This window comes from Onychomys torridus, chromosome 7 (assembly GCF_903995425.1).
Source record: "Onychomys torridus chromosome 7, mOncTor1.1, whole genome shotgun sequence".
NCBI classification, from domain to species: domain Eukaryota; kingdom Metazoa; phylum Chordata; class Mammalia; order Rodentia; family Cricetidae; genus Onychomys; species Onychomys torridus.
In genome coordinates this window covers 46,561,157-46,575,369 of record NC_050449.1, presented here as the reverse complement: position 1 = coordinate 46,575,369, position 14,213 = coordinate 46,561,157, and the positions used below count along the sequence as shown (strand labels likewise).

The following is a 14,213-nucleotide window of genomic DNA, read 5'->3' as shown; positions in this document are numbered from 1 at the left end:
TTATCTTGCTGAATGGAAAATTATCTTAATTGTACCCCTGTTCATACCTGTTCATAAAAGATGTTGTGGAAAACTTTAAAAGGTGGAATAGAGAATTTTAACACTTGGTCATCATTATACAAGTGAATTTCATCAAATCCTAATTTCCTGGTATTAAAATTATAAACTAGTTAATTGATTTTTTTGTTGAAAAAAGAAATGCAAATAATACATTTAGACTAGACACTTCATGTTTTGATGATAGTGGTATTGAGTAGTTTTATAATGAGCAATCAGTCTGAAAGTTATAAAATAGTGAAGCTGGCATGTTTTGTCGTATTTGTGTGTACATATATTTATGTGTGAGTACATGTTTGTGTACAGGTGTGTACATGTGCACAGAGGCCACATTGTCTATCTTCCTAGATCACTCTCCAGCTTAGATTTTGAGTTATAACCACAGAGGTTAGATGGCTAGGAAGTTTTGAACTTGCTGATTGGTAGACTGGCTGTCCCTACAGGGCTCACACTCAGGTCCTCATGCTTGGGTAGTGAGCACTTTATGCACTGAGCCATCACCATGGCCCCTGTTGTTGTCTACATCTGTTCTGGGGTGTGCAGCTCTTAGGAGAAGAATCTTCAGAAGAATTTTAGATGTTCATTATATTCTGAAATGAGAGTTCCAGTCTTTTTTTCTTAATTACAAGCCATTGTTTATCACAGGCTAATGATGATGGTTTTTCTAATTTGAATGTGTTGTCCAGATCAGTTTTAAATTTGACAATTTAAGACTAAAACGAGTAAAGGAGCAAATTTAATAAAATATTATGACTGAATAACAAATTTAATAGGATTCAGAAGGCAAAATGTCTTAGAAAATGTTGTTTTGCGCTTGTAGGCATATTGTTTTATAAAAATATTTTTCTGGTGAAGGCAACTGTGATATTTCAGTGAAATAGTTGTGAAATTTGAAAGGAAGTTGGATTTTTCTGAAAAGTTCTCATTTTGAGCCAGAAAAGCTCTTATTAATATAAGGAATGTTGAATGAATTGTTCCTTTTGGTTTTTAAGATTTACTTATTTTTAGTTTATGTGTTTGCCTATATGTATGTATGTGCATTATGTGTATGCCTGGTACCCTCAGAGGCCACAGGAGGGTGTCTGATTTCCTGAAATTACTGTTAAAGATGGTTGTGAGTCTCCATGCTGGTTCTGGGAGCCAAATCTAGGTTTTCTATCAGAGAAGCAAGTGCTCTTAATCACTGAACCATCTCTCCAGTATCCCCCTGGGCCCATCCCATTTTATGGAAACCTCATATTTATCCTAGACAGAAATTTTATAGAAAAATTGGCTTTATAGTTGTTTGTTACTTATATTCTAAGGTGTATTTTGAATTAAATTATTTTTGCATTTTTAAAATTAGGTGACAATTGAAATTTTAGACAGATTGTAATGTAAGTTTAACCAGACCTGAAATAGGAACTTTGATTAACAGAAGTGACCATTAGTCTAGTTAAAGTATATATGTTGGAATTGGTTTTACAAAGCTCAAGACAGTAAAATTAGCTCTGCTTTGAAATGTGTACGAGCACTCTTAGCCAGTATAATACTCTGTAGGAACTTTTCTACAGTATAAAAACCATCTTGAAGTGACTTACTTCTATGTAGTGTATGCACATGGCTTGTTTTTCTGTATTGTTTGGTTGTATGGAGTTATGTCCTAATCTCCTTGGAATATAAATGGGATGAGAACTTACTAGTTTTGTTATGTGTTGTTTTCTAAAACAGTTTTACTTCCTTGGAACAGATATTAAAAATTTAGTATTTTTGTTAAGTGTTATAAGGAGTTGAACACAAAGTTAGCTTTAGACTATAAAAGAATTATATATTTTTGTTGATACCTCTTTTTATAAGATGCAAATAATAAGGCATGGTGATTCATTGTTATCATCAGAAATATATTTCAAGGGGTAACAGTTTTCACTCCAAGTCCATTGGTTAAGAGCAGAGAAAACATCTAAGTTTCATTCTAGTAGAGCAGACACTCAGGCATCAGCTATGCATGTCTCTGTTCTGCCTGTCTTGCTTCCAGACTTACAAACTATAGAGCAAATGTTAGCCTGCTGTCTAGAATACCACCTCCATTTCTTCCTTTGTGGCCTGAAATAGACCTTTTGTGCACAAAAGCAAGTTAGTTACATCAATTTGATTTTAACTGCAGCTCACCATTTACTGAGTATGCCTAGAATGTTTTTCTATATCATATCACCCAAATTTAATCATCCAGAGAAATGATTCAGAGTACAAATGTACACATTAATTGAAAATAACCCGAGGCAGGTCTGGAGAGAAAATAAGCAGCTTGCAGCTCTTTCAGAGGATCAGTTCTCAGTTTCCAGTACCCACAAAGGGTGGTTCATAGTCACTTGTAATTGCAGCTCCAGGAGACTCAACATCCTCTGTTGGCCTATATGAACCCACATACGCGCACACGGACACACACACACGGACACACACACACACACACACACACACACACACACACACACAGAGAGAGAGAGAGAGAGAGAGAGAGAGAGAGAGAGAGAGAGACTGACAGACAGACACACAAAGACACACATGCACAAAATAAAATCTGAGAATAAAAAAACAACAACCTCAAAACAGAATAAAAGTGACTTGCATAGATCTATTCAGCTATGACTTAATTTTTTTAAATCAGAAGATATGTGTAAAAACATAGCTACCAAGAATAATGGCTATAGACCAATTCTTGTTAGATGTGTATTCTTAAATGTATAGTTATTAACTACAGTTGTTTATTTAAAAGGCAAGACCTATTAACAGATATATGGTGAATCGAGTCTCAGAAATCTTCCCAGCTCCTTAATGATGCTTAGAACTTAAAGGTTTTCTTTATTTTTCCTGCATCTTTGAGGTTCTGTATGCCTGCAGGAAAAATTTGGTTCAGGGCATTTCTCTTGGTATGTTACTGTGTTACTGTGAGTATATACCACACACTGATGTGTGTGTGTGTGTGTGTGTGTGTGTGTGTGTGTGTGTGTGTGTGTGTGTGTGTATTGGTATTTGTCTAGCCACCGGTCTTCCTTGTTTAAACACTAAGACATACAGAATTTGAAATTATCACCTGATACTAGAATATAAAATGGAGTCAGGAGTTTATTGTTACAGCAACATCATAGTCTTTACCAGAATCATCACCAGGTTCTCTTTAAGATTATATCTGTGTCGTAACTGGTAGCTGCTAAGAGACATTCAAGCCGGTTTGATGGCCTAATATTTTTGTTTGGTTGCTTGTCTAAGGAGGATATATAATTTTGGAATCCTTATCTCTTCTTGCCAAATATGAAGGACAATTATAATCCTCTCATGAAGGTGGCATCATCTGACTTTGATTGGAAGACTTTTAAAAACTAAAAATCTTTGCTTTATTCTCCCTATTAACTTTGTCCTACAAATAATAAAATTTCGTAGATGAAATAGCATCAGGAAAATGCAAGTATAATTACTTAGAAGACTATGTGCTCAGAATGTACAAAATGCATTCCTGACCGTTACTAGTGAATTCAGTGGACAACATACAACTAAAATATCACAATGTTATCCCTGCCAAAAAGTAAAGGGTAATTGTAACCATTTTAAGAGAAGAGATTGTGGTTCAATTACCAAGGTGACATTTAGTTTTAGATTTTTATAATTCCTAATAATTTGGCTAATAGAGTCCCAATAATCACATTTTGAGAGATAAATCGGGTGGGGGATGCTGTTTGTCTCTCTAAAGAGAAGTAAAAGACTGGTGATTTTTGGATGAATTTGTGATATCTTGGTTCTCTAGAGTACCTGAGCCATTCATATTTGTGAATCATAGCTCCAAGGTTGATTCTCCAAATATCTTACCTCTTACCTGCAAGTATTTTACCTGTTAAAGTATGTTGTGCTCAGTTATTGATACTCTTGGAAAATTTGTATTTTCTCACAACTGTAGTACACATGTCATTACATCAGAGGCTGCCACGCAATTGAACAGACTTGGTTGATATGTAGTAGAGAAAATGGTCTTATTTCCTGCAGGTTCAAGTTAGTCAGAAGGTAGTCAGCCTAGTACTTCTCTCAGAAGTACCACATGCTGGTGACCTCATTCACACCTGGTATGGTGTCAGAATGAAGTAAGGATGAGTATTTTACAGATGAATGTAATGCCTGTGTGCATGCTTGGTTCTGAAGGAGTTGACATTGTGTACTTGTGTGTGTGTTAATTACTCTTGAAGGAAGCTACCAAAATAGTGTTGAATATGTTTCAGACACGAAAGGCTCAGGTTTTTAATTACCAGTTCTCTTGGTAGTTTCCTCTTTTGTTTTTTAATTCATGTTGGCCTACCTTAAGTTCCTAATCCTCAGAAATATGCTGTCAGCCCTTTTTTCTCAGCATTATTATTCGGAAAGTGTATTTATTATGCTTGCTTTTTACCATGTGAGATTATAAATTATTTGACTTTTCTAATAGGCATTTCTTCCCATTACTTTTAACCGTGGAATAAAATTGATGACAACTTCTGTTAGATTTTAAAACTATTTACAGAGATCTTAGGAGTTTATTACATAAGGGGATTTCCATACTTTTGCATTTCTTAATAAATAGAAGAAAGGGAATATGCATATGGTAGAAGCTTCTATAATCTCTCGTTAGGAGTGCTAAGGACATGTACATCTCCATCATTATGCATTCAAAGCAATAAAAAGAGAAAGGGCCTAGAGTAAGAGGAAGTGCTTTCCTAGGAAGGAACCTAATAACTGCACCACTGTGTTGGGATTGCTTTGTGATATTAAGCTTTACCTGTGAGTGCTAAATGTGACTAATACAGATGTTGTGAAGCCATTTCCTGGAGGGAAGAGAGAAGCTCCCAGGACTCAAAAAGTAAACAAAACTCAGAAGATTCAAAGTGTGTCACTCCTCCCCACCCCTAATGCATACAGTAATCTATTAGAGGAGGGACTGCAGCTTAGCAGCGAGCTCCAGGGATGCAGCTTTTTGCTACTTTTTTTCTTTTATTATTTTTTTTAATTTATAATTTTATTTAATTTTACATATCAGCCATGGATTCCCCTCTCCTCTCTCCTCCCGCACCCTCTTCTGCCCTCCCCCCAACCCACCCCAAATTCCCATCTCCTTCAGGGCAAGGTCTCCCCTGGGGAGTCAGCTCAGCCTGGTAGATTCCGTTGAGGCAGGTCCAGTCCCTCCTCCCTTCACCCTTCACAGGCTGAGCAAAGTGTCCCAGCATAGGCCCCAGTCTCCAAACAGCCGGCTCATGCACTAAGGACGGGTCCCTGTCCCACTGCCAAACACTTAAAGCTAATCAACTGTCTCACTTATTCAGAGGGCCTGATCGAGTTGGGGGCTCCTTAGCTATTGGTTTATAGTTCATGTGTTTCCACTAGTTTGGCTATTTGTCCCTGTGCTTTTTCCAGTCGTGGTCTCAATATCTCTTGCTCATATAATCCCTTTTGTCTCTCGCCGATTGGACTCCTGGAGCTCCACCTGGGGCCTGGCCGTGGATCTCTACATCCGCTTCCATTGGATGAGAGTTCTAGCACATAAGTTAGGTGTTTGGCCATCTGGATCACCAGACTAGGTCAGTTCTGGCTTTCTCTCGACCATTGCCAGTAGTCTACAGTGGAGGTATCTTTGTGGATTTCTGGGGACCTCTCTAGCACTTCTTCTGGTACAATCGGTTAGCATGCAGTACTTATATGACTTTTACCCATGCTGGGATGAACTTTTTGGTGATGTAGCTGCCTTTGAGTCATCCATCCTCCTACAAGTAACCCTAATCTGTGCTGTTGTAGTCTCAGGAAAACGACTGGTTTACTGAACTGGATTTGGGTGGAGTAGCTGTTTTGGTGTGTCACCAGTGCCCTGTCTGGAGGGAATAGGCAGTTGTTCTATTCTCCTAGAATCTAGTCACACAGCAGTAGACATTTTGATTCCTCAGAAATTTGAAAATATGTCAGCTTAGGATTTCAGGTCCTGTTGGCCTTTCTAGAATTTTTAACAGTCCTCTTATTTCCTTTCTGTTACACAAAAACATGACTACTTTGACCATTTGTTGAGAATCCGCATTGACTGCCAAGCTTTTGTGCAGGGCACTTTATATTATTTTCTCATTAGTCTATAGACTCCCTTATTAGACATTAATACTGTTTAAATTCCCAGAAAATAAACTCTCTAGTAAGGGTGTGATTTACCTGAAGTAAAGCTGCACAGCTGCAAGGGTAGAGTCAGTGTTTAACAAGTCTCTCAGTGACTGCTGCTGTTCCTCTGTGTTTCTCCATACACATGCTCCGATTTGTTCCACATGGCTATCAGGTTGTTAATGGGAAAACGCCTGGGTAAGGGAACCAGTGACTATTAAAATCCAGCTGGCCTTCTGCTTCTTACGCTGTGGACAATGGCAAAGGACTCTACCTGCTTGGAGAAGGAGTGGGCAATACTTTTTCTAATTATGTTTCTAGTTTCAACCTTGCACTACACAATCTGTGTCCGTTGTCTTTGCTCATGCTATTTATGGCATCTTTCAAAACACCCTTTTAGGGACTTCTCTGGGTGTGCCAATCCCTTGTTTTGTTAACCATAATTTAAATGATGTTTCTCACAGGAAGCTTGTCTTCTTTTCTGCTGCTACCCCAGTCCCAGTGCCAGATATAGCCCTCCACTAGCTAAACTTTCATAGCATTTCAGTTATAAATAACACGTAGAACATATATTACTCTCTTCCTTACATTAGAATTATACACACACACACACACACACACACACACACATATACATACATACATACATACACATATACATACATACATTACAGACTCTGTTAATGGAGAAGCATGTTTTAGAGCATGGGCCAGACTTTTCCAGACTCAGTTACTATGTATTTGTATGTGTTTATTATACATAGGAAGCACTCAGTAAATAGTTACTATATAACTAATTTAGAAGCTGGTTGTGGTCTGTTTTTCTATACCAAGTAAGATTTGATCATGCATTTCTTTCTAGTATTTATATCAGAAGACATTCATATGTTTCAAAGTTTATCTTTCATTACCTATAACTACCTTTTCATTCTAGGATTTATTTCCAAGCCTAAAACTATAAAAAATGTATAAGATCTGTATCCATCTTCAGAGATATTTCATCAATGTACTAGAGTACAGATTTTTCAGTTTGTGACTCTTTTGTGGATGTTGGAATTTTTCCACAAATAAAAGCTTCAGGAATCATCTCTGTTCAAACTAGATGTAAACTAGAAACTCAAATATATTGTAGCAATCTTAAATTACTTTACTTGTTACTAAGCAAGTACTATGTATAATTTTTTCCTCTGGTTCTATCTGCTTTATAAACAAAATGGAAAATAAATTTGCCAGTCATCAAAAACACCTGAAAGACACAAAAGTCTCATTAGGAATAATCAAAATATTAGGGATTTTAACATATATCATTCTGGAGTTGTATTCTAAGTGACTTGAAATGTGTCAGGAAATAACGTTGGGTTCTGAGGGAAAAAAACCTAAGCAAAACTATGTGGCAGCTTTAATGAAAAGATAAAAGTTAAATAGCTAGTAGGTTTAAAAAGAACTTAATTTATGTTTTGGGAGGCAGGAGTGAGGCTATGGAGGGGAGAGAGAGGAGAGAAAGTGGGAGAGAATGAACACAAGATGGCTGTATTTGCTTTTAATGTAGATAGACACTGTTCATAGTGTCAGGCTTCCTCACTGATGATGTGTCTGGCCTCATCTTCCAGCTGTGCTCTCTGACAGGAGCAGTTGTCTAGAATCAAGAGTGAAAGTCTCTAATCAAAATATATTGGAAAGGGTATAATCCACCAGAGTTTTTCTTTTAACACTGCAGACAGTAACATAACTCTAGATTCTTAACATAAAAAGATAGGTTTTAGAAAGAGAGAACTGTTCAAACTCTGGCATGTTTATAAGGCAGCTTCACAATATTTCCTATACTGCTTTCTTAGACTATATTCAAGGATTCATATTTATTAATGGATCTGATATGTACATCTATGTTTTATGTTTATTAACTCTCAAATAAATCTGTACCTCTTTTAGTCATGTTTTCTGTGCCTTTTTAGTCACTTGTCAGGGTGATTGTTACTATAACTCATGGGGTTTGCACCTAAGTACTAACATAAACTGACCCTAATGACTTATTGGTATACCCATTGTTTAGTGTATCTTTCAGCCATCATCAGAGATACTTCTTTTTGTAGTAGATGCCATTTACAGAGACCCACAAGTAGCCAAGGGGCAGGAAATAAGAGCCAGTGGAGTACCCAGTCCTAAATGGGACATCTATATCACACCCCTTCTGCCAAACTCAGGGACCAGTGCAAAGAAGGGATGGGAAGATTACTAGAGTCTGAGACAGTCAGTAACTATAGTGAAACAGTGTCTTCTGAACACAACAGGACATTTACACATGTGAACTCACAGTGGTTGTGACAGTGTGCTAGTTGTGCAAACTCAAGCTAGATAGTATCCCAGCATGGAGTGGGGAGGTCGGCACTAGGTCTTACCCCGTTGAGGAGTGATTGGCGTTTGGTAGCTGGTGGGGAAGTGCGAGTCAGTTTTCTTTAAGGGTGTGGTCCCTGGTAGGTCACACTCAAGAGTTTAACACAAATTGGACTTGAGGTTGTGAAAAAAACACAGTTGTGTGGGTAGAGGGAAAGAGCGAGAGTAGGTGAGTGGGTGGATATTATAAAATACATTTGCATAATTCTCAGAATCCAAAAAATTATAAATGATAGTAGATATTAAAGGTTTTTTTTTGAAGAAACTTAATGCATGGGATTTGTTAGAGCATTAAAAATTACAGGCTATAAAGTAATTCCTTTGTTTCTTAACTACTTATCTGTGAGAGGACAGATTTTCTTCTTATACTTTAGGAACAGTAACACATTGTAGCAGATTGGATGCAGCCAGCCATTTGTAACTTGGAAAAGTATAAAGCACTGTTCTTTGATTTTTTTTTTTTTTTTTGAAAAAAGTATAGTTTGTTTGTTTTTTTTTTTTTTTGTAAAAATGTACCTTTTGTGTTAATACATAGTTATTGTTATTAAATGAATTAATTAACTATTTTAGTTTCTAATATAACATGCCAGTGTCTATTTTCTCCACATTCGGAACTCTTTTTTATCTTTAGTTCTATTTAAGTGTGAAGATGTCCTGAGACCAAACAAATTGATAACCTCTTATAGCTAACTCTGCCTTCATCTTCAGATAGCATATTCCTTTATGAGCAACAGACCAGAAAGTTGTGAATGGCACCCCAAACTTCTGTTGCTATCTTTATCTCCAAATAAGTGGTAATAGTTTGCCATGGTTGTACTGCTTGTTGCTTCTAATGGCACTTTCCCTTCCCTTCCCTCCTGATGTGTGTTCATGTGTTCAGACCTTTTATTGTTCCCCAGAAGCTTTCTTAAGAAAAACACTGGGGACTTTTGCAGAAGTGGTCAATCCTTTCCTCCTCCTCCTCCTCCTCCTCCTCCTCCTCCTCCTCCTCCTCCTTCTTTTTTGTTTTTTTTTTGGTTTTTTTTGTTTGTTTTTTGAGACAGGGTTTCTCTCTGTAGCTTTGCACCTTTTCCTGAAACTCACTTGGTAGCCCAGGCTGGCCTCGAACTCACAGAGATCCGCTTGCCTCTGCCTCCCGAGTGCTGGGATTAAAGGCGTGCACCACCACTGCGCGGCTCGATCCTTTCCTTCTTAACTGGTTCCTCGTTTTCTTATATTCAGAGCCATTCCTGTGTGTAAGAGGATTTCTGCAGTGGCTTAAACTCGTGCAGTTGTTGCTGTTCTGAGTAGTGATTCTGTTTCCGGGAAATCATTAATCACTTGAATAAAATAAATCATTAGGTTTGTCATACTTGATCTGAAAAAGATGTTAGCCAAAGGAAACTTATTTAGACTTTCAAATTTGAATCCTATTTATATTTTTTTGTTCAGTTCAAAGAGTCCATGTACCAGGTGGGCAAACTAACCTTCCAGAAATCAGTTTTAGACAAACGATGTTCATGCCTTGCTGTGTGGTTGCTCCCCTGCGTCACTTTGTCCTTCCCACTCTCTGCCTGGGGCACCTCTTTTCCCTCTCTCCATCCTCTGCTCTCCTAATGTTCTTTCTTAGCCACGTGGTTTCTGCACTTAAATTCCAGGAATAGAAAGAAGTTTCTTGTAGATGTGATTGCATTTTAAAATTTAGGCTTTTGTAATCATAAAAGTCAGACAAATATGTTCTCATTTCTGGTCTTTGATATTTCCAACTAATATATTTGGTAGTTTTGAAATGTGTGTGTGTGTAGATAAGAATAATGAGACAACTTGGTATTTTGTTTTGTTTTGTTTTTTTATGATAATTGAATTACATGGAAAAAGTAAAACCAGTAACTTCTCCCTGTAGCAAGTTAAACGAGCTCAATAGAAGTATAATTTCTGCATCATATTTTATTGTAATTTTGAAATAAAATAATACAGTCTTTGCAAATGTTGAAGTTCTTGAAGTCTTGTTTCGAGGCCTTTATTATGAAGTCTCTCATTTAGGAATATCAGAGGAATATTCTATTTGAATCTATCATGAAACTTGACTATTATCAGATGACTTCTGATATCATGATTCTCTGTGTTGTCTTAGGCTAGAGATGAAGAGGAAGCCTTTCTGGACTGGAGTGATGAAGATGAAGGTGGGTTTGATCCCAGCACACTTCCAGATCCGGATAAGTACAGAAGTTCTGAAGACTCTGAGAATGAAGATATAAAACCTCAGATGAGGTATGTTCTTTCCTTAATGAGTGTCATGAAATACAAATTTCACACATAGCTCCCTCCTATTGTAATGAATTCAGTGACTACTGAATTATTTATTACTTCAAGAGGTTTTTTTTTTTAAACCTTTAATGTCCTATAAAATCGGCTTCTACTTGTTTTGCATGTATCTCATACTCTTCTGATCATTTCAAGGACTTTGATTAATATTACATTTGTAATTCTGTTATCACATATAACTGGTACATGAAATCTGTTTTCTTATTCTTTCCCTTTTTTTCTCCTTCATTCTTAATCCTTTATACTTGAGTAGTTTATAAAGTAAAGTAAGTACAAACAGGTGGGGCTTTATTTTCATCAACTATTGGGTTTTGATGAAAATGCTATGAAAAAAATTATTGATGAAAACCTGGGTGTGGTGGTACATACCTGTAATTCCACCACTTAGGAGGCTGAGAAAGGAGATTCACCATAAGTGAAAGACCATCTTGGACTATACAAGTGAAGTGGGAGATCATGTCTTTAAAAAAAAAATATATTGAGCTTGTGAGGTGGGTCAGCAGATAAAGGTACTTTCAGTCAAGTTTGATCCCAGAGAAATACATGGTCTAATGGGAGAACTGACTCCAGTTAGTTGTCTTCTGACTTTGTTTTGTACAGTTCAGAAACTAATCTACAATATTATCTTGGGCATGCCTCTTGAAGGCAGCCAGATGAAGTTCCCAATAGAGGAGTCCCAAGCAGGGCCAAGTATCGCCTTGGGCAGGACTTCCAATTAAAGAACAAATAGCACCACTTAGTGATAGCCTCATCAGATCTGCCCCTCACAGTGTCCAGTAGAAGCTGACTGGGGAGGTGCAAGCAGCAAAGCTGGAGTTCCCAATTGTACTTTCTCTCCATGGATGAGCTTCTCGTGGCAGAACTTGTCACTCATCTCTCCACTGCAGGCATTTATGTCAGGGTGTGCACACTAGAGGCCTACCTCTGTTGGAAATTGTTTATCTTCTAGCTGTTCTCAAGGGCGCAGTGTTTGTACTCTTGGGCCTTTGCTCTCAGTCCTCCTGTGCTGTCACAAAGGAGGTTTGGGGTGCCCATCCCCTAATGGGGAGTCTTGGAGGACTCTTGAATAGTTTCAAATGGTACCAACAGTCTTCCAATATAATGTATATTACAGGCCTCCACACATGAGCACACCCTCTACAATCTCCCACACAAATGAATGAGTGAATACATAAACAAACGTATTTTTTTTAAAAAATCAAAAGCCTCTGAAGTTTAAAAGAGGAAGTTATACTTTGACATTTTTTTCATATCAGCAAATAAAACAATAGAAATTTTCTATGTAAACAGCTAAATTCTTTCCATTTAAAACTTGTTCATTTGACTGTCTATTATCTATTTGCTTGTATGCCAAAACTAAGTGAAATGTGGTAAATTGAATAATGGTGTGACTTACTTAGCATTTTTCCCCTAGAGTACTGTGTATTATAATAAGCTTATTGAGTTTTAAGCTTCATGGTTTTTCTAAATCACTGAATAGAAGTTAGATAGCAGTGAAAGATAAGTTAATATTCTTGATGTGAAGACAGTCAATGGTTGATGGAACCCTTCAGATGCTAGCCTAGGGAGTCTAGAGTTGAAGTAATAGGCCACAGAAAACAGTAATTTGTTTTTAAACAAGAACAACACTTTGCAAAATTCTCAAAGATTATCTTCTTGGAAAAACACGCTGTAGAAAGACACTGAGTTAGTCTTTATTCAAACTGTGTACTTATTGATAAAAGGAGAAATTTACTTATTTAAATGTACTGGTGCCAGAAACTTCAGGGACTTGCTATTGGGCAACTAGCTAGTAAACATACCCACATTTGATAGTGTTTCCAGATGCTAAATGACAGGCATATAGTTTTACTAGTGCAAAACCCACCAAGGGTAAGATGGTTTCATCAGGCTTTAGAAAAATACATAGATTTTGTGCTGTAAGAGTAAGTGATTTAGTTCAGGCTGTGTTCTTGATATTTAGAAGTGACTTCTCAAAGTAAATCTACGCACACGGCTTCAGAAAGTTCCTTGATGCTTGAGTGTAACAGTCTGATGGTCCAAATGTTACCTTAATGTTCTTGTAGAAGGGACCCCCCAGAGGTGTATAGGATCTCTCTTGATAGATGTACTTTGGTCTACAGCATGACTTGAGCTGTTTCTGTGTAATTTAACTCTATGGTAGAGGGTCAGTTGGTTCTTACAGTTTGTTCTGCAGTCATATTTTGTGTGGTTGCTTGACACTGCTTTGAAAGATAGACCAAACCTTTCAAGGGTCAGCAGTCCTTCTATATCTGAATTTTTTTCCTGATTTTTTTTTTTTTTTTTTTGTCTACTCTAAGAGACACCTTGGGAAAAAAAAGTGATTTTGTCAGGATTTTTAAAATTACATACATGTTTGTGCCATTAGAGTAAGTGATTTGGGATCAGTTTCTCAGTCATTTATCAAAAGGCATGCATTGTGTTTTATGTTTCTGTCTTTGCTACCTACATAGTAGCATTTCCTATTACAGCTAATGTAATTTGTTCTCTAATAATCTCATATTAGTTTTTATAATAGCTTTATCCTCTTAATTATCTTTTAGAGAGCCTGACTTTACACAATTCCTTTTTATAGGAACCCTTGCAGATCCATCTTGTTTTCACTGTTGGTATTGATGACATGAGTATTGAGACCCTGAAATACTTCAATTTCTTAATTGATTGGTGATAAACGTATAAGAGGCTATATACTTGGTCCTAAGAATAATGCAAAAAACAACAGAATTTACATGATTAGAAGAAGCTAGGAGCAGATAGAATAATAATAAAGGAGATAGAGTATTGAAAGGTACCAAAGCATTTTAATTTTTTGGGGGGGGAGCTGAGGATCAAACCCAGGACCTTGTGCTTGCCAGGCAAGCGCTCTACCGCTGAGCTAAATCCCCAGCCCTCCAAAGCATTTTAATTTAATGTGGGGGATTCAGATGGAAGATAGTTAAGTATTACATGAAAATTAAGACAAGTTTAATTTCTGGGGCAGCTAGTTAACTCTGGAAGGTTAAAGTTGCTCAGTTTGTCTCAAGCTAACAAAATACCCACCCCCCCCCCCCCGGGTTTTCTCTGTAGCTTTGGAGCCTGTCCTGTCCTTTGTAGACCAGGCTGGCCTTGAACTCACAGCCTCTTGAGTGCTGGGATTACAGGTGTGCACCACCACTGCCCGGCTACAAAATATTCTTTATTGAAGGGAAGATGGGGTTTTATTGCTAGCATGAGGATTTTATTCCATCAATATATTCAAGAGTTCCCTATTAATCTCGTGTGTGTGTGTGTGTGTGCGCGCGCGTGCGTGCGTGTGTGTGTTTGCTTGC

The 14,213-nt window shown here is 37.3% G+C and overlaps 1 protein-coding gene across 1 annotated transcript in view; it reads left to right on the top strand.

The window, feature by feature from the left end:
* The window catches only part of Ddx10 (DEAD-box helicase 10), a 179,742-nt gene that overhangs the window by 144,326 nt on the left and 21,203 nt on the right, over positions 1-14,213 (top strand). The window contains exon 17 of the mRNA XM_036193779.1: positions 10,694-10,830. Within this exon, the coding sequence (XP_036049672.1) occupies positions 10,694-10,830 (137 nt within the window). The remainder of the gene's footprint in view (positions 1-10,693; positions 10,831-14,213) is intronic.